At 38.5% G+C, this 20,812-nt stretch overlaps 1 protein-coding gene across 10 annotated transcripts in view; it reads left to right on the top strand.

The window, feature by feature from the left end:
• Positions 1-5,370: 5,370 nt before the first annotated feature.
• Positions 5,371-20,812, top strand: part of ATG10 (autophagy related 10) — a 229,322-nt gene continuing 213,880 nt past the window's right edge. For 7 of the 10 annotated variants that reach the window (XR_009054400.1, XM_057740023.1, XM_057740033.1 and 4 more), the window contains exon 1: positions 5,540-5,779. Coding sequence is in view for 6 of the 10 variants with exons in the window: in XM_057740023.1 (XP_057596006.1) it covers positions 5,690-5,779 (90 nt within the window). In the remaining 4 variants the exon portion in view is untranslated. Of the gene's footprint in view, positions 5,509-5,539; positions 5,780-5,894; positions 6,009-20,812 lie in introns of those variants that run through there. The other 3 variants (XM_057739998.1, XM_057740006.1, XM_057740015.1) reach the window with 3 other exon arrangements.

Here is a 20,812-nt window from a genome sequence, read left to right as displayed (position 1 = left end):
CACAAAGGCTTCTATGGCTGCAGATTGAATTCTTCTTAATGCAAAACATCACTATAACACACCAGTATCAATATGCAACTGAATCCTACAATAAGAATTAATTCCTGATCAGTGAACATAGCTGTACAACATTAAAGAAAATAGGTCATTATTGAACAAGGATGTGCAAGTCCCTGCAAGCTTAACAACAGACCCTAGGTATGTATTATATGTTGATCTTGTCTCATTACCTCTCTTCCCCATTATTTTCTTCGCTGCATAAGTGGAATGTCTAGCAGGGGAGGGCATCTTGCTACATAGGTCTAAGGAATCTAATCTGGGGCCTAGAAGGCACAGGGGGTTGAACTGAAAATTTTGAAGAGTTTATGAAATTCTGTAGTTACTTCTTCTCTAGTCTCTATTCATTGCTCTCCAAATCAATGGATTCTGGATATAGAGTACTGCAAATATCCTGCTGAACTCTTTTCTTCCCCATATAGTCCAAAGGTGTTGCACATTCTTTTTGCTGATAATTTGCTGTTGACCTACTTTCTCATTTATGTCTTCTTGGGCCTCACACTATCTTGGTCAAGATTTTGGTTTCCCTGGGGGCAGCTGTCCTCTTGTGCCTCCAAAGACCCTGGATTGCCTTTCCCTTCAAGGTCCTGGACACTTCAGCGAGACTTGGGACTAAAAGTCCACAGTGAGAACTTATTCCTATGAGGTTCTTGGGTATAAACTGCCAGGTCTCTATTAAAATATAATTTTCAGAAAAAAGATAAAATCATGACTTTAATACAGATATAAAAAGGACACATGTTAAACAATTCATTTTACTCATGAGAGAAACAGGCAAAATGGGACAGCACTGATTTCTCCATGGATAGGATGGGACAAATAAAATCACTACCAGAAGGACAGAAGTTACATATTTATCAATTACCTACAACTTACAAAGAACAGCAAGATAGCTCAAAGACAATGAATAAGGCTAGAATCTCATAACCCAGAAGGACATCCATAGTTTTTTTAACCGCCCCCCCCCCCCCCCGCCTCCAATGAAAGAACATAGGGCCATCCCAACCAATTCTAGTGGAATAAGACAAGTAACCTGGATAATATTAGATCACTGCCAGAGTGATCCCGTTAGAACACTGAATTTCCCTGACAAATTTAAAACACAAGTTATAATTCCCAAATGTCCTCAAATGTTTAAAAGATAAAAATGTCTAATGAAGAATATTAGAAAATGGAGTAAATATCAAAATTCAGTAAAATAGCCCAACCTTTATTCAGATGGCTCAAATAGGATTCTTTCCTGATTATACCCTTCATAGTACAAACTAGACCTTCAAGACCAAGATCCTCAAAATACAGGCACAGCTATTCGAAACCACTCTATACATCATTAGCTACAATACTTTGCTGCTGCGATTCTACATTAACTTTACCCTTTGCTATCACCAAGACTTTTATGACTAACTTTTAGTGACCTTCAGAAAATTTCTAAAAAATTTCCTTAGGAAACATGGATAGTCATAGAATTATAAATTTAATATAATAAAAATTATAAATTTAAAAAATGACAATCTTCCATTGCTATTTTCATACAAATATTTGAATCCTTGAGTAGCATGCCACAGTGTCTAACTTTACATACTGTAAGTACATATGCCTACTACTAAAAATCAAATGAAACATATAGTAACTTCCAAAAATGTTTAATTCCATACAAATATGTTAAGTTCAGCAACAAAATATTCTCCAAATTAAAATCATCAAATAAGACAAGCTCTAAGCTAAGGAATGTGATCAATATAGAATTATAATCATAGAGCACAATTTGTATTTCCACAATGATCCCAAAATGTATGTTTATTCCTAGGTATTTACCCAAGAAAAATGAAAATATATGTCAACAAAAATACTTGTACATTACTCATAGCAGCTTTATTTATAATAGCCAAAAGCTGAAAACAGCCTAAATGTCCTTCCCAGATGAATGGATAGATAAACTGTGGTACATCCATGTAGGGGAATACTAATCAGCAATTAAAAGGAACTAATTACTGATAAATGCAACAACATTAATGATCAAAACATTATGCTGAGTAAAAGAAGCCAGACACATATGTACTGTATGATACCATTTCCTAGAATTGGCAAAGCTAATCTAGAGTGACTAAATCTAGAGTAAATGAGTGGTTTCTAATGGTCTGAGGGTGGGGAAAGTGATTTACTGCAAAGGGATATTAGGTCACTTCTTGGGATGATGGAAATATTCTATATTTGACTGTAGTAATGGTTACATGGGTGTATCTGTCAAAATATACTGAACTTTAGACTTAAGAGAGGGAGCATTTTATTGTATGTAGATTATGCTCAAAAAGGTTGGTTATAAAACTGAAACAATGAATTAGGAGATTGAGATACCAAATTGTATGCTCTAAATATATGCAGTTTACTGTATGTTAACTGTATCTCAATAAAAGTTCTAAAAAAAAAAAGAAAATGAAAAAACAAAACAAAACAAACAAAAAATATGTATGCACTGTCGGTATGCAAAAGGTCACAATAAGAAGTGGCATGATGGACAGCTTGAATCACCTCCCTGTGGTTATTACAATACTCTGAAACCTTATTCTTTGATACGGACTGTTTTTTTTCTTCCAGGATGTTTTTTAAAAAATTTAACTTTATTTCTTAGAAAATTTTTATGTCCCCAGAAAATTGAGCAGATAATACAGATAATTCTCATATACCCTATTCACAGTTTCCCCTTTTATTAACATCTTGCACTAGTGTGGGACATATACTATAATTAATGAACCAATATTGATAGGGTGTTGTTAACTAAAGTCCATAGTTTACATTATGATTCATTCTTTGTGTTGTACAGTTTTATGATTTTAGACAAATGCAAACTGTCATATTTCCACCATTACAGTGTCATACATGATAGTTTCACTACCCTAAAAAATGCCCTATGCTTCACATATTCATCCTGCCCGTCTTTGCCTCCTTCCCACAAACTCTGGCAACCACCAGTCTTTTTACTGTCTCTATTGTTTTGCAAACTGTAGTTTTTTCTTTTCATTCAAAAGAGGAAAAAAGGTAGGTGCTATGTACACAGAGCTTCAAGATAAGTTTCTCACCTCTGCCATCCAATCAGATTAGCACCTCTCTTTCTTTTACGTAATTGATCTTCTCCTGAGGACCTCCTGGAAGGTGGTAGAGGAGATCTGCCTACTATAGGCTGCAGCAGAGATAGCCATTCTCTCCCAGTATCCACTTTCCCCTTCTTCCTTTTAATAAAACAATCCCACTTTGTCAAGGTTTGACTGAGCCCTTTGCTACCTAGCTAGAGACTGCATTTCCTACTTTCCTTGTATCTTGGTGTGGCCCATAGGATATGAGCAGAAAGAATAGGTACAAAAGTATTCATTGATTAAAAGAAAACACTAAATATAATATAGTTTGTATAACCCGATTTTGGATCCCCCCCCCCCCCCATTTTACAGTGTCTTAGCAAAACAAAATAAACAAAAAGCCAGAAGTCTCAATTTCTACCAGTCTCTGTGAGAAACATGCACATTTAAAGTGGAATGTGAGGGTGAAAAAAAGAATGGTTAGGGAGCTGGAAGGAGAATCAAGGGATTGTGGTTTTATGAAAGCTAGGGGAAGCAAGACTTCTTAGAAGTGATCAACGTGTCCAAATGAAACAGAGAACTCCAATAAAATAAGGAATGATTAATGATTCATACATCATTATCCTAGTCTCAGTTTCATATCTATAAAATGGCTATCTTATGTGGTTATTGCGAGATTAAACATAACCTTCTGGTTTGTGGTAGGTGCTCAACAAATTTTATATCTTCCTTTCTCTCTTTTTGTGATGAATTCATTGTTTTAGTCAAATGCTCATTTCTAGTGAGGAGCCCTGCTTGAGGCTGGCAGACTCTGCACTACTCTGTAGTGTGCAGACTGCCAGTACTATCCCTTGCCATGAGTGATATGATGAGAGGAAATATAAGGAAGTTACCGGATTTACTTTCAGTTTCTTTGGTTTTGGCAGGTGAATTCTGAAACTTAAAAACATCTCAAATGTAAAAAAACATTTTGTTTACATGGTGTGGTATTGTTGATGCATGAAAACTGTTTCTAAATTACTGAATACAATGTAAAGCAAAACATTCTTTGTATTAAAACTTTATGTTTTATTTTTATTTTTTGGCTGCGCTGCGCACCTTGCGAGATCTTAGTTCCCTGAACCTGGGTCACTGGCAGTGAAAGCATGGAGTCCTAACCACTGCACTGCCAGGGAATTCCCATAAAGGTGTATGTTTTTAAGATAACCGCTTAAAGTTGGAGACACCCACCCACTGAAATTCTCTCACTGCCTTGTGCTTTTTAAAAAAGGAAGTGGATAATTTTAATTGGCAACTATCCGATTAATTTATATCTATAGTTGCTCAAACATGTTAGGACATTCATCTTTACTAGTAGTATCTTTTTTAAAATTGAGTTTTAAACTATTTTACTTTCAGTAAAGCTTATCCCTTTAATGAGTTTTGGCAAACAAAGATATAGAACAGTTCCATTACCCTTCAAAATTCCCTCAAGCCCCTTTTTAGTCATTCCCTTCCCCTGGTCCCCACTGATCACCGTTATCCCTTTTTAAGACCCCTCTACTTTGAAATAATTATAGGCTCACGGGAAATTGCAAAAATAGTACATAGAGTCCTGAGTACCCGACACTGAGCCTTCTCCAGTGGTGACATCTTACATAACTGTCGTACAAGATCAAAACCATGCCCTATATGTTTGAAGGCAGGTTTTCCTTTCGCTTCTTTGCCTGTGTTTACTCTTCTTTTGACACAAATTTAATTGTTGTGTTAAAAGGAGCAGATGCTAGTTTTCCTTCAGATATCTGCCGTTGCATTTTAAGTATTTCCGCTGGGTCACCCCTGTTACTCCTACATCTTTCTCTAGCCGTTTCTTTATCCTACTTTCCCTACCTCCCCAATTTAATTCTGCTGCTAGAATTTTTTTTTTTTCCTGAGCTTTGTGCCACAGACAATACTATTGTCAGTTCTCGAATCCCTAACTGCTCCCTGGGTCCTTAAGTTTCCAAGGGGGTCGTGCTTGTGCTTCACTGGTGCGCTCACAGTAGTTCTGCCGTGTGCGTGGAGAGCCGGCACGGTTCTCCAAGCTCTGACACATTCTAGCGGCCCTACCTTTCTCCACCGGTCATCCTTTTATTTTCCAGATATTTGGCTGTTTGTTGGAGGAGAGGATGCAGAGACTCTAGAAACTGCGGGCACCCCCTCCCCTCCCTCAAGGCGCCGCCTTCGCGCTGCGCCGAGGGAACAGCAGCCGTTCGGTTCTCCAGGCCGTTGAGGTGCTGGGCGGGGCCTCGGCGGCGGCCGTCGGGGACTGCAGGGAGGTCACGCCCCTGGCCTGGGCCCCCGCGCACGCGGCCCAAGACGTCAGCCGGGCGCGCGAGCCGGGTCCCAGGGTGCGCAGGAGGTACAGTGCGCATGCCCCGACTGGGTCGCCGCCGGCGACGGCATCTGAGGGAGGGGTGGGGCCGCCTCACTGGTGGGCGCCCCGCCTGGCAGGCCCTGCTCCTGTACCGCCGCACCCTTGGCCCCGAGGGACCATCGCTCGCCTCCCTGCGACCGCTGGCTGCGCGGTTGCTCGCTGGGCTATGGGTTTCTCTCCCCGGCTCCCCTCCCCCATTCCCGTCGCCCCGCCCCCGCTGGGCCGGGCGGCGGGGTCAGGGGCCGAGCGGAGCCGGGTGAGTATTCCCACAGTCTTTGCCGGCCCCCTCTTCCCGGCTCTGTTTCCCGCACGGTCCTCACCCATTCTTGGGATCGGGAGGAAGGGCGGGCGCGGGTGGGCGGGAAACAGCTCAGCCCCGAACAAAAGACCGGGAAAGCCGGGCTCCCGCCAGAGAAATGCAGGCCGGGCCGCCTGCGGGTGTGGACCGCACTCGGGCGAGTATGGAGACCTTACCCTTGACTTAGGTAGTTACAGCCCTGTGTTTAAACCCTGTACCTGTACCAGGATAGAATGTCTTTGCCTTGTAACTTTGAAACAAAGGATATTAAGTTACTGGTGATTCCCGCGGTCAAGTGCCACTTAACTTGAAGGCGTTTCTATTTATTATTAGGAGTTTCTTCCAAATAACCTAACAGCTCATAGTATCTGAAATCATGACTGGGGTGGGTGGGTGGGATAAAGGAATCGTTAACTGATTTATAGAAACAAACTTTTATGATGGTAAAAATTATAAACATCTCCAAAAAGGCAAAAATAACTACGTGTCTTTTCAAAGTCAAAACAGTGTTGTCTAACAGCCCCACCTGGTAGAGACTCAGTTAATTATCTAGGGGACCGTACTTTTGCTTGACATCGTATTGATTAAGGCCCAGGCTCTGCAGTTACTTTCTTTTCTTTTTTTTGTCTAATGTAGATGCAGATTATTTTTGACTGGGAGAAAAAAAAATAGTACTGAAGGTTATAGTTTTATTGCCCTATTTCCAAGATTTTTTTTTTTTTTTAATAATTTTTACCATTCAGCTTGCTCCTTCATTATGCATTCAGTAAACCTTTGCCACAGGCTCACTTTGTATGAATCATGTTTATAACGTTTCAAAAATTACACCTTGACAATGGCCTCACTCATTAGTGGCAAAAGCTTAGTTTATACTTTTCAAAATTGGAAGGCATAGGCCCTGTGCAGTACTCACCTGCGTTATTATATGTTATAGAATCCCACGTAGAATCCTTGCTTCTGAAGGGTCAGATATGGACAAGAGGAGAGATTTACAAAATGAAAACTTGGCGAAATATAAATGTTGAGCATTGAGAAAGTCAAATTAGTCTTGAATTACAAGGTTTAAAAATTTTTATTGGTATTTTTTAAAATTGTTATTGGTATTTTAATTGAAACTAGTGGAAACAGTTTTCACTAGTTCTAAACTGGATTCATTGGTTGTAGAATTCATTACAAGATTATGCTTTTAAGTTTCTGAGAATGATAAGCAACCCCTCAGGAAAAACAAGTAAGGTAAAGTTTATATAAGTTTCTTAAGACTGGGCTTGATTTGATTATTTATATCTTTGAAGCCTAGAGATGTGTTTGGGACCCTAGAGGCAGTGTTTGAAACATAAACATGATCAGGAAAGGATAACAACAACAAAGTACCCTACAGATTATTTGGTGATTAACAAATGTCTTCAGGAGCCAAGTACAGCTGGGTATAAAACAATTGGAAAGTAGGGGAATGGAGAATAAACCCTACCCCAAAAGCATCCAGGTTAGGGAGAGTCTGCTGAAAACTATGCAGCACCAGAGGCTCCTCTAATGTACTTGGCACCCCCGTCCTTAAAGTCCTTGATCTTGTAGGTTTACAGGACACAGAAAGAGTATTTACTAATATGAATTTAGCTTTGAAGTTAGGGTTATTTCATATCACTGTCATGTAATAGCTTTTGGAGAAAAACTTTGTAATCATCCTTTCTGAGTTCAGAAACTTACAATAGTTAACTATTGTCTACTGTTTTAAATGGACTCTCTTTAGAGTTTTAAGTCAATTTAGAAACTGCTCCCCTCCGCATCCCCTCTCCAGTGTTCCTTAATCTACACCCCCTAGTTAGGCTCTTTACCTATCTAACCTGCCTCATTTCAACCTGTTTCTAGATTTGATGCCCCCCCCACCCCTGGCCCCATCATCCTCATCATTTTTTGTAGTATCTCTGCCTTTCAATATCCTTTTATAATTCAAGGGTTATCTGAAATGTAACTCCTCTAGAGAAGAGGCTCTGGTTCCAGACTGACTGCCTTATGTCAGATTGCCACATTTAACAGCTGTTAACATTGGACAAATTACGTAACCTCTTTGTCCCAATTCCCTCATCTGTAAAATGGAGAAAGTCACAGTAACTACCTCATAGGGTTGCTGTGAGATTTAACAAGTTAAAATAGTTTTTGATACATAGTAAGAGCTAAATACATGCTATTATAATTATTTATTTAATCCATACTAATTCTTTAAACAATGGTTGTGCAATTTATCACTAATTTTTACTGTCTTTTATTCTCTAATGTTGTTTTCAGTTTAAATCTTTTCTTACATATTCAATTACAGACTGTTGAGGGCAAAGACCATGTATTATACTCTTTTAAAAAAGTCCCTTAAATTTCTCCCAGGATGATTCTGGGGGCTCAACATATTTTTTCCCCTCACTGCCTAGTTTTCTGTTTTCCATTTTACTTCTGTTGCTTATATTTTAAAATTTATACCCTATTTTGTTCTAAAAGTATTTACAGTAGCTTATAAACTATGTCTAATATAAAAACATACAAAATAAAGATAAATCAGAGTCATGAAAGTATGAGGCTTGAATAGAAAGATGATGTGGGGTTGTATTATATGCAAAAATATACTATGACCTGTTGTATAATTGTTAGTTGGGAGATACAGACTAAGTTCTGAGCTTCATGATGGCCAGAAAAGGAAACATTTCACTTGCTGAGGGAAAAATACAGCCTCCTTGGAAGTATATAGTGAGTGAAATGCATGTTGTGATCACAGATTTCAAAGATATGCATTCAAAGACATACTAAGAAACCCTAGGGTTAAGTCCTCCAAACTTTGTTAGGCCTAACCTACTCCTCATTTTTTCTCAAAGGGGGCTCAACTGCCATTTTTATGGATCTGTGCTGTACATTGCAGGATGCTTATTATAAATTGGTCCCTGAGCACTAAATGGCAATAGCAAACTACCCCCCACCCCCAGCCCTGTCTGGTGACAACCCAGTATGATCCTATTCATTTCCAAACAACCCCTTCAAGAGTGGTTCCTCCTGAGATTGGGAACCATTGGACCTTATCTGTCCATACTTTACACAACCTATGCTTCATCTACTGCCTTTTTTTTTTTTTTTTTTTAACGTAGCACATTCTTTTCAGGCCCTTTCTTGCTGGAGCTCTTCCATCTTTTTGACATGCCTTTATCTCCACTTGGTAGGCCCTTATTCAGATTTCAAAATTCAGTTCTAAGTTTTCCAGACTCCCTTTTTTTTTTGGAGTCTTCCAGTTTTCCTAGAAAAAATTTTGACACTTCTTTCTATGAGGACATACACACACAGCAAGTGCTAGGATATTGTAGGTGTTGGGTGAATGAATGAAGAGCTTGGGGAAATAAGGCTTTTTTTTTTTTTTTTTTTTTTAGCTCTTTATTGGAATATAATTGCTTTACACTGTTGTGCCAGTTTTTGCTGTACAACAAAGTGAATCAGCTGTATTTATATATATATCCCCATATCCTCTCCTTCCCATGACTCCCTCTCACCCTCCTTATCCCAGCCCTCTAAGCCATCACCCATCACTCAGTTGCTTTCTCTGTGTTGTGCAGCAGCTTCCCACTAGCTATTTTACTTTTGGTAGTGTATATATGTCAATGCTACTCTCTCACTTCGTCCCAGCTTCTCCTTTGCCCCCCCGCCCCCCACCGTGTCCTCAAATCCATTCTCTACATCTGCATCTTTATTCTTGCCCCGTCACTGGGTTCAGCAGTACCATTTGTTTAGGTTCCCTATATGTGAGTTAGCATATGGTATTTGTTTTCCTCTTTCTGGCTTACTTCGCTCTGTATGACAGACTCTAGGTCCATCCACCTCACTACAGATAACTCAATTTCATTCCTTTGTATGGCTGAGTAATATTCCGTTGTATATATGTGCCACATCTTCTTTATCTGTTCATCTGTTGATGGACATTTAGGTTGCTTCCATGTCCTGGCTATTGTAAATAGTGCTGCAATAAACATTATGGTACATGTTTCTTTTTGGCTTATGGTTTTCTCTGGGTATATGCCCCGTAGTGGAATTGCTGGGTTATATGGTAGTTTTATTTTTAGTTTTTTAAGGAACCTCTACACTGTTTCCATAGTGGCTGTACCAATTTACATTCCCACCCACAGTGCAGGAGAGTTCCCTTTTCTCCACATCCTCTCCAACGTTAATTGTTTCTAGATTTTTTGATGATGGCTATTCTGACCAGAGTGAGGTGATACCTCGTTGTGGCTTTGACTTGCATTTCTCTAATGATTAGTGATGTTGAGCATCTTTTCATGTGTTTCTTAGCCATCTGTATGTCTTCTTTGGAGAAACGTCTGTTTAGGTCTTCTGCCCATTTTTGGATTGGGTTATTTTCTTTTTTGGTATTAAGCTGCCTGAGCATTTTGGAGATTAATCCTTTGTCAGTTGCTTCCTTGGCAAATATTTTCTCCCATTCTGAGGGTTGTCTTCTTGTATGTTTATGGTTTCTTTTGCTGTGCAAAAGCTTTTAAGTGTCATTAGGTCCCATTTGTTTATTTTTGTTTTTATTTCCATGGTTCTAGGAGGTGGGTCAAAAAAGATCTTGCTTTGATGTATGTCATAGAGGGTTCTGCCTATGTTTTCCTTTAGGAGTTTTATAGTATCTGGCCTTACATTTAGGTCTTTAATCCATTTTGAGTTTATTTTTGTGTATGGTGTTAGAAAGTGTTCTAATTTCATTCTTTTACAGGTAGCTGTCCAATGTTCCCAGCACCACTTATTGAAGAGGCTTTTTTCCGTTGTATATGCTTGCCTCCTTTATTAAAGATAAGGTGCCCATATGTGCGTGGGTTTATCTCTGGGCTCTCTATTGTGGTGTTGAGGGTTTTTGTACCTTCTTATTTGTTGAATATCTTTGGCCAAGGTCATAAGCCTTTAGTTCCTGGTTCTGGTCTAATTAGCATAAGTGCTGACTAGAGTTAGTTCTTCAAGTCCCACTATTCAAAAGCAGCAAAAGAGTTTGATGTTGGTGGATCAGTTCAAATTATCACATTGGAGGGATGGTGCATGCAGAGAAATTTTGTTTTATGTAAAAAAATGATAATATTTTAAAAGTAGTGATACCAGTATCAGAAAGTGTGGATGTCATATAAATCTGTTGTTTGAATGGGAAAAGATCCAATTGATCAATAGGCTTAAAAGTTTAGTTGAAGAAAGGTGCTATAAAGAGGTAGAGATATGTAAAATAAATTCATTTAAAATTTTGAATTTTTCTTTTGTACCTTACAACTTTTACTTAATATTCATCATATGACTAATTCTGTTATAGGTGCTAAGATATAAAATTATAAGTCACAAGTCCTCAGCCATTTAGATATTGCTCTATCATCTTCTGGTGTACCTTGCTGTGGAAGAGACGGCTGAGGCCACCCTGATTTTCGTTCCTTTGTAGGTGTTGACTTAAAAAATGCACAATGTGAAAGTTATGAGTTAAGTTTTATTTGGGGCAAAATGAGGACCGTAGCCTGAGAGACAGCATCACAGATAGTTCTGAGAAACTGTTCCAAAGATATAGGGGGGAAGGTCAGTATATATGTGATTACTTGAAGAAGGAGGAGTACATGCAATCAAACATATATTTTTGTAGAGGGTTTCTGCTAGTTGCAAGGAGTAGACATCACCATGAAGGGATTTAGTGCTTTTCTACATATGAGGAGATGCAAGGATTGGCTCACAAAATCAGCTCCTGAAAACATCTAAGTCTCTGAAGACCTGTTCTGTTTTTTCCAAAGCACAGACTGCCTCATTCCCCGTCTCCACCCTGAATTCCCTTCAGGGGGTGTTGAAGGTCAGCAGCTGCAACAGCACATGTGATTTAATCCTTGCAGGAGTAGATGGCAAGTGCCAATTTATAGTTGCTATAGGTAAACTTTTTTCTGCCTGCATTTTTGTTTTCCTTTTTTTTCCCTTTAAATACAGATATTCCATAGGCTACTTCTAGGCATGGGTTTTTTGTTTTTTTTTTAAGTTAGCATTTTTTTTTTTTTGGCACACGGGCTCAGTTGCTCGGCGGCATGTGGGATCTTCCTGGAGCTGGGATCGAACCCGTGTCCTCTGCATTGGCAGGCGGATTCTCAACCACTGCGCCACCTAGGAAGCCCTAGGCATGGGTTTTTTTCCCAGCAGTTTTCTCAAACATAGTGAATCCACTCATTGTAAATCTTTTTAATTTTTCTTTTACCCAGCTTAGGAAAAAATTTTCAATTGTATATTTGCTTATGATTTCAATTCAGAAATGCCAGTTATTTGTAGGTTGGATCTGTGTTCTTTGTCCTTTCTATCAGTCAATATGCATTGTTTTCTTCTCAGTCCTTTTTCTTCTGCGTTTGGAGATCATTTCATGTGTGTATGCTAAAATGTTAATGAAATTTTTTTCCAGCTTCTGTACTTCTCTCTTTTGCCTCATATAGAATTTGTCTACTATTATATGTTTGAATTCCCTTCCAGTTTTTTCTTCTTTAGTTTCCTTTTTAATCTTAGCTGTTGTTTTCCCTCTCATCTCTTGCTTTCAGAGGCTATGTTTTTATTTTTCCTTTTTCTTTTTCAATTGGGAAAGTAAAGTAGATAATTACTCAGTTTTTCTCCTGATTACCAGTGCAAGCCCATTATTGGAGCAAGCTTTCTCTCTTCCTCTTTATGGCAGGGCTCCTCTTTCTTGTGGTGCACGAGCTTCATCTTGGCCCTGTGCTCTTACTGAGGTTTTTGGTTTTCTTACCTTGACAGAAGAGGGACTTGTGTAGGGATGGTTTTGCTCATTCTTGTCAGAGTGAGTAAGCTACTTACATCCCCCTCACTACACTTAGATGCTGAAGGACTCTTCTCAGTGGTAGGTTGGAGAGCATGTTGATAGGTACAACCCAATTTATGAAGGAGAGATACTAATGTACTTCTATTGTTTAATCTTTCAGTCCTTTGTCTCTGATGAGGGGAGTATTTTTGTGTAATTTGAAATGGTTTATAGTTTTTTGAGTGTTTTGGGGGGAGAAGGAGTAGTAGTGAGACAGTATTCTTCTGAGGGCTCATACTGTTCCCACAGCTACCTATTGTTGACTTTACATCATTGCATGCAGTTCTCCACTTGGCTTCACCTTCCACTTCTGGCCATGAACATTGTATGTTTGGGAGAGAATTGTCTTGAAAGAGAATTACCAGTGGGTATTGGAAGCCAGTTGTGGTATTTGCCAATTTCTGTGGTGTAAATATTCCCACTCTGGTCAATTTCAAGCTGTCAACTTGATGTCAACTGGCTCCCCAAATTCCTGAAAAATTAACAGTTGACTCTCTCATACAATCCAGCTCCAGCACACCACTGCATAGAGACCCACTGAAGGAGATGTTCCCTAGGTGCTTGGAATATGAGGCAGGGTTGAGGAAAGGAAGCTGTCTCATGAATTCTGTCTTCAGCCCCAAGCTGCAGGGGGCACTGCAGGCTCTTTTTTTTCTGAAGGAAATATAGAATTGAGGAGAGCGAGATGCCTACGTAGCTTCATCCTAACTGGTCCTTTTGCTGCAGAGGCTACAGCAAGCATCAGCTACCAATAAAGCTACCCCAAATCTGTCAATTCCAGTTTAGGTAAAATGTTGTATCCCATTTAAACTTTGGGATGTGTGTTTCAGTGGGAATGCAAGGAGGGAGTGCTGAGCCTGCTGGCCAACTGGTGTCAAGTCTGAATCAACTTCTCTTTTGCTGCTTCCTGTGCTATTTATTGGATTACCAGGGTCATGGCTGCTGTGCCTTGCCTAGGCTGCCAAATGCCTTGAAATCCAGGCCCATTAATACCCCTATTAAAATGATCTATCTTTTGTCTCAGTGTCCTAGCAAGAATCCCCCTCAAAATTATCGCTGGTGCTAATTACAAATGCTTATTTTGGGGCCTTCAGAATCAGGTAATGTTTCTGGTCTGGGCCTAGGATTCCACATTTAAATTTGTACGCTGGGTGCTTCTTTGCTCTCTAAAATTTGAGGACCACTGCCCAAGGACCCTGCTAAGTAAGTGATTAACTAATCTAAATTAATTCAAGCCAAATTCACATAAAGATAATAGGTTGAATTCACTTCCCTAGCTAGTAATTGCATGATTTTTTAGGAAAGAGTCTAAATCTAAAGTTAAAATGTGGAATTGCTGTAGGGAGAGACAGGTACAGAGAAAGTTGCCTGCCTATTTTTATTAGTTAAAAATGATATTTAATATTTAAAGATATGCATAGTATCTTCTTTGATAATCACATTTTTGTAAATGAGCTTAGGTTCTGGGGAAATTTAGCTATATATATATATTTTTTAAATACATTTATTTATTTTATTGGCTGTGTTGGGTCTTTTTTGCTGTGCTCGGGCTTTCTTTTTTTTTAGTTGCGGTGAGTGGGGGCTACTCTTTGTTGTGGTGCGCTGGCTCCTCATTGCCGTGGCTTCTCATTGTGGAGCACGGGCTCTAGGTGCGTGGGCTTCAGTAGTTGCAGCACATGGGCTCAATAGCTGTGGCTCACGGGCTCTAAAGCGCAGGCTCAGTAGTTGTGGCGCACGGGCTTAGTTGCTCCGCAGCATGTGGGATCTTCCTGGAGCAGGGATCGAACCCGTGTCCCCTGCATTGGCAGGCGAATTCTCAACCACTGCGCCACCTAGGAAGCCCCTAGCTATATTTCTTAAAGTGTTTTAGTCTTATTATGCTTCTGATATACATTGATTTATAGAGTCATCAAAAGAAATGTCTCTTTTGATGACAAAAACAAAAACAAAAAATCCCAAAACAAAGAATCAGTTCCCCACACATTAGATTAAAAATCCCATAAAAAAATGTGGACAGTTACAGTGAAAAAAAATTGTTTTTAAAATTAAAGAGGATCATTTGAACAATGATTATATACACAGTGTTAGAATTCATTGGGGCTGCTTTTCTGAAAAGATGTATTTAATAGCAGCAGAATAAGTTTCTTCACACTGTCTAGTTCAGGGCTAACCCATAGTTTAGAAAGACTGCTTTCACTTGGTAAGGAAAAAAATGATTCTACCTTTCTAATCTATAGCCTCTGTTGGAGCACTTAAATTAAGGTTTTGATTGTTTGAGCTTAAAACAACAACAACAAAACAAACAAAAAACCCCCAGCTGTTCAACAAGAGTGAAACTCAAGCAAAATAGATGTATTAACAACTTATATTTTATGACATGAAAGAGCTCTGACTCATTTCTAACTTTTCCTTATAATAAGAGTTGAGAGGTCCATTGTTTAGGGTAATATGAGAATTGGAAGCAGTCTTTTACTGAGAGCTCTTCTGTGTTCTGTTGTCACCTCTGGTCTGAAGATAGCTTAAGTCTGGAAACAGGCAGTTCACATGTGTCAGGTTTTCCATATACAAAGTAAGGATTACTCTTGCCATTATTGCTTAATAAGCTGCAGTTGTGGTTTTTTCCATTTTTGACCATAATTTCAGCCATCTCATAATAGAAAAAGTTCTAAGATTCTGATTTCTGTCTCTACTAGACTATGAAGTTGGTAAAGGACCAGAGTGTTACAATTTGAAAAGTACATATAAAAATGTTGATTGTATTACATTTTCATTTTTAATGAGTTGAAACATTCTTACTTGAGCAAAGAAGCAATAATTACTCAGTGATATTTCATTATACCATATTATGATGATTTGAATTGAGATGGATATCATTTTAATATAATATAGTTCCTAATTTCGTAATCAAGCCATAAGTGTTTTTATTATTGTATGTAACATCCTTCAGCAAAGCCCAGTCCTTAGGTAATTTAAAAAGTATTCAACCAAGTATTAATTAGTGCTTTGATGTTCAGTCATTTTGCTAGTGGCACAGTACTGTTAATTAGATAAACTATGGCTATTGAGTGAAATTTTATGTTTTGACTAACATTTTGAATAGTTCAGTAAACCTCAAGCAACTGGAGGGTTTAGGAAGTGGAGTGTTTTTACTTAGTTTAATTTTGTTATTAAGTAAGGGTTTGTTTGGAATTTATAAAATGTTTCAAAATGTATTAGTATTCTTAATGAATTAAATTTAATTTTTCTTTGATTTAGTATGTCTCAGTATATGTCATGGTCATCATATAGTTGGAAAAATTATTTCTCTCACTGCTTTGTTTTGGTCTTCCTATTCTCGTTTTGTATCCTCTAAGTGATCAAATGTGTTCTGTTATCTATGAAATGTTGATTTATAATCAATATTTCTAGCTCAGATTTCTCTTTCCTCCTGAGTTCCAGATCTATCTCGAAATGCCTGCTAGATCTCTTTGCTTGGATATTCCACAGGCATTTCAAACTCAGACTCTGTGGTGCTACATTAAACTCATCTCACTCCCCAAACCTGCTTTTCCTCCAGGGATCTGTTTCAGTCAGTAGACCACCACTTAAGGCAAAGGACTCTTTGTTAAAGCTTTTCTCCCACCAATCCCTTACACACCAAGGTCAGCCAGTTGTGGTAATGAGTATACTACACTATCAAAATGTCTTGAATCCATCCCTCTTCTACCCAACTGCCAATCTTTGTCTCTGTTTAGTATTATTTTGTCTCTTCTGAATTATTCTAAGAACCTTTTAACTGGTCTTCATCCAGTCAGGTTAGATCTTAGTCTCTTTTCAAAGCCAGAATACAGATCTGCATCTCTTTACTCCCACTTTCCAAACCCTTTTGGGCCCTCAGGCTACAGAGCCTTCTTGTCTTTATCAGCTGTGGTTTTCTCTATACTCTTCCTCTACCTCTGTATTTCAGTTAAACAAGAGTTCTTCAATTACCAGCCCTTCTCTTAGATTCTTAGGCTTTTGCACATTCTGTTCCCTTTACCTCCTCCTAAGCTAAGTTAGCTTCTGTTCTTCCTTTTACAGACTTCTTAGATGTCACTTCTGCAGAGCCAATCTTAGGTTACTGCTTCTCCAGCCTCATGTATATATTCCTGCTACTCATGAAATTCACCTCTACCAGATATGGCAAGGTAGACTTTTTTTCTCACATACTGTCCCTGATCACTGGTAGTGGCTGCCTTGAGCGCCATCTTGAGAAGGAATCCAAGGTTGTGTTTGGCTATCATGAAAACAGGTATTGGTTTATTAGTAATTATTCTTGATGGACTTGGCATTATATACCATGTATTACTTACCACCTTTGTGCTCTATTGTCTTCTCCCATTTGCCCCTTGTCATTTCTAAATCTTCTAGTTGAATTTCCATATTTTTTTAAAGAGCTCTCCATTTCCAATAGCTCTCAGAATAATCCTAAGTGACTTCAGTTTCCATGTGGAAGACAGAAAACATTATAAGTATTATAGTTTTTTAAACTTCCTGAGCTCCAGTGACCTTCATCTCTAAGCTGCTTTATATACTTACTCCCATGGCCACAGCCGAGACCTTCTCAAGTTCTAAATCTCATAGTCTTCCCATTCTTCCATTTCCCTCCTTTCACCGTAGCTGTTCATGACACTCTTTCATATGTAATATTTCTTGATACTGTCATATTTTCCCAGCCCCTTCAACCTTCTCTTGGCATCTTTTCTTTTCTACATAATCTGGACCTCTGCGCTGTTCTCACTAGCATATTCTTTTTCCCTCTTTCACCCTTTTCCTTCCACTGAGTCAACCCGGCAAAACCTCAACTTTGCATGTATACTTAATGCAGCCCTCTCTACTTGTTCCAACACTTGGGCTGCTGAGCACTGCTGAAGGCAACCACAATGCCTCACAGAGTTGCACTACAAATTCAGGCTCCCAACCTGTGCTGGGCCTTCACTTGTTTCTGCTCATCTTTAAATGCTGTCCTGTCATCTTTTTCACCAGCAATTCCTAATCTATACTTACTTTCTCAAACGCTCCTTTTATCACTGTCCTCTACCCTTGCATCTGAAAATCTCGTGATCATCACACTTTGTCTTCCTTAATTTGGGGTCCCATTTGAAAAACTTCTCTAGTTTTCATATTCATCCTCAAATCCCTTTCCTCTGATTACAAGGGACAAGGTGTTACTTGTGTTGTTCAAATCCATCCTCCTGTGCTGATGACCATATCTCCTCCCAGCCCCTTTAGGATATTGCTTCATTAGTCACTTTCTCTCTTTGGTATTTTCAACTTTTCCCTCTCTCCAGTCCCCTTTGCTCAGCTTAAACATATATTCATGTCTCCCTTTCTTAGGAAAAGAAATATCCTCCCCTAAGTCTATGTGCTGCTTCTATTACCAATTTGTATCTAATTTTCAATCAAATTTTTTGAAAAGTAGTCTACAAACTTTTTACTTATTTCCTCACTTGCAGTTTTCTCCTCAGCCCACCACAGCCTGGCTTCTCTCTCCACCATTGCTGAAACTGCTCACTAAGACATCAATGACTGCTTCGTTTTCAAACTCCATGGATGTTTTCAGTCCTTTTCTTTTCTTTTTTTTTTTAAGAACTTTTATACAGATACAGTTAACATACAATAAACTGCATATATTTAGAGCGTACAATTTGGTTTTTTTTTTCTCTTATTAGTAATGTATATATGGCAATCCCAATCTCCCAATTCATTACCCCCCAACCCTGCCCACTTTCCCCACTTGGTGTCCATATGTTTGTTCTCTACATCTGTGTCTCTATTTCTGCCTTGCAAACTGGTTGGCTTGTACCATTTTTCTATATTCTGTATATACGTGTTAATATATGATATTTGTTTTTCTGACTCACTTCACTCTGTATGACAGTCTCTAGGTCCACCCATGTCTCTAAAAATGTCCCAGTTTCATTCCTTTTTACAGCTGAGTAATATTCCATTGTATATGTGTACCATATCTTTTTTATCTATTCATCTGCTGATGGACATTTAGATGTTGCTTCCATGTCCTGGCTATTGTAAATAGTGCTGCAATGAACATTAGAGTGCATGTGTCTTTTTGAATTATGGTGTTCTCTGGATATATGCCCAGTAGTGGGATTGCTGGGTCATATGGTAACTCTATTTTTATTTTTGCAAGGAAACTCCATACTGTTCTCCGTAGTGGCTGTATCAATTTACATTTCTACCAATGGTGCAAGAGCGTTCCCTTTTCTCCAGACCCTCTCCAGCATTTACTATTTGTAGATTTTCTGATGATGCCCATTCTAACTGGTGTGAGGTGATACCTCGTTGTAGTTTTGATTTGCGTTTCTCTAAAAATTAGTAATGTTGAGCAGCTTTTCATGTGCCTCTTGGCCATCCGTATGTCTTCTTTGGAGAAATGCCTATTTAGATCTTCTGCCCATTTTTTGATTGGGTTGTTTGTTTTTTTGATATTGAGCTGCATGAACTGTTTATATATTTTGGAGATTCATCCTTTGTCTGTTGATTCGTTTGCAAATCTTTTCTCCCTTTCTGAGAGTTGTCTTTTCATCTTGCTCATAGTTTCCTTTGCTGTGCAGAAGCTTTTAAGTTTCATTAGGTCCCACTTATTTATTTTTGTTTTTATTTCCATTACTCTAGGGGGTGGATCAAAAAAGATCTTGCTGTGATTTACGTCAAAGAGTGTTCTTCCTATGTTTTCCTCTAGGAGTTTTATAGCATCTGGCCTTACATTTAGGTCTTTAATTCATCTTGAGTTTATCTTTATGTATGGTGTTAGGGAGTGTTCTAATTTCATTCTTTTACTTGTAGCTGTCCATTTTTCCTAGCACCACTTATTGAAGAGGCTGCCTTTTCTCCATGATATATCCTTGCCTCCTTTGTCATAGAGTAGTTGACCATAGTTTATCTTCGGGCTTTCTGTCCTGTTGCATTGATCTGTATTTCTGTTTTTGTGCCAGTACCACACTGTCTTGATCACTGTAGCCTTGTAGTATAGCCTGAAGTCAGGAAGCCTGATTCCACCAACTCCATCTTTCCTTCTCAAGATTGCTTTGGCTATTTGGGGTCTTTTGCGTTTCCATACCAATTGTAAAATTTCTTGTTCTAGTTCTGTGAAAAATGCCATTGGTAATTTGATAAGGATTGCATTGAATCTGTAAATTGCTTTGGGTAGTATAGTCATTTTCACAATATTGATTCTTCCAATCCAAGAACAGGGTATATCTCTCCATCTGTTTGTGTCATCTTTGATTTCTTTCATTAGTGTCTTATAGTGTTCTGAGTACAGGTCTTTTACCTCCTTAGTTAGGTTTATTCCTAGGTATTTTATTCTTTTTGTTGCAATGGTGAATGGGATTGTTTCCCTAATTTCTCTTTCTAATCTTTCATTGTTAGTGTATAGAAATGCAAGAAATTTCCGTGTGTTAATTTTGTATCCTGCAACTTTACCAAATTCATTGCTTAGCTCAAGTAGTTTTCTGGTGGCATCTTTAGGATTTTCTATGTATAGTGTCATGTCATCTGCAAACAGTGACAGTTTGACTTCTTCTTTTCCAATTTGGATTCCTTTTATTTCTTTTTCTTCTCTGATTGCTGTGGCAAGGACTTCCAAAACTATGTTGAATAGTAGTGGCGAGAGTGCACATCCTTGTCTTGTTCCTGATCTTAGAGGGAATGCTTTCAGTTTTTCATGATTGAGAATGATGTTTGCTGTGGGTTTGTGATGTATGGCCTTTATTATGTTGAGGTAGGTTCCCTGTATGCCCACCTTCTGGAGAGTTTTTATCATAAATGGGTGTTGAATTTTGTCAAAGCTTTTTCTGCATCTATGGAGATGATCATGTGGTTTTTATCCTTCAATTTGTTAATATGGTATATCACATTGATTGATTTGCGTATATTGAAGAATCCTTGCACCCGTCACACTTTCTCACACCATCCCCTCTTTTTAAGGGACTCTTCTTGTGCCTACCACAATCTGTGCATTGCTCCATTGTATATAATTTAACTTGAAGTCCTCTTTTCCAGTGCTATCAGAATTTAGAGTTGAGGTGTTAATTGAAAAATTTGATTAAAGCTAGAGTTAAAATATAATACATATGTACTTAAAACATTTTATTTCAACTTAAAACATAAATATA

Source organism: Hippopotamus amphibius, chromosome 1 (assembly GCF_030028045.1).
Source record: "Hippopotamus amphibius kiboko isolate mHipAmp2 chromosome 1, mHipAmp2.hap2, whole genome shotgun sequence".
In the NCBI taxonomy this organism is placed as follows: Eukaryota; Metazoa; Chordata; class Mammalia; order Artiodactyla; family Hippopotamidae; genus Hippopotamus; species Hippopotamus amphibius.
The sequence above is the reverse complement of the archived record's forward strand: the minus strand, read 5'-3'. Positions and strand labels throughout refer to the sequence as shown.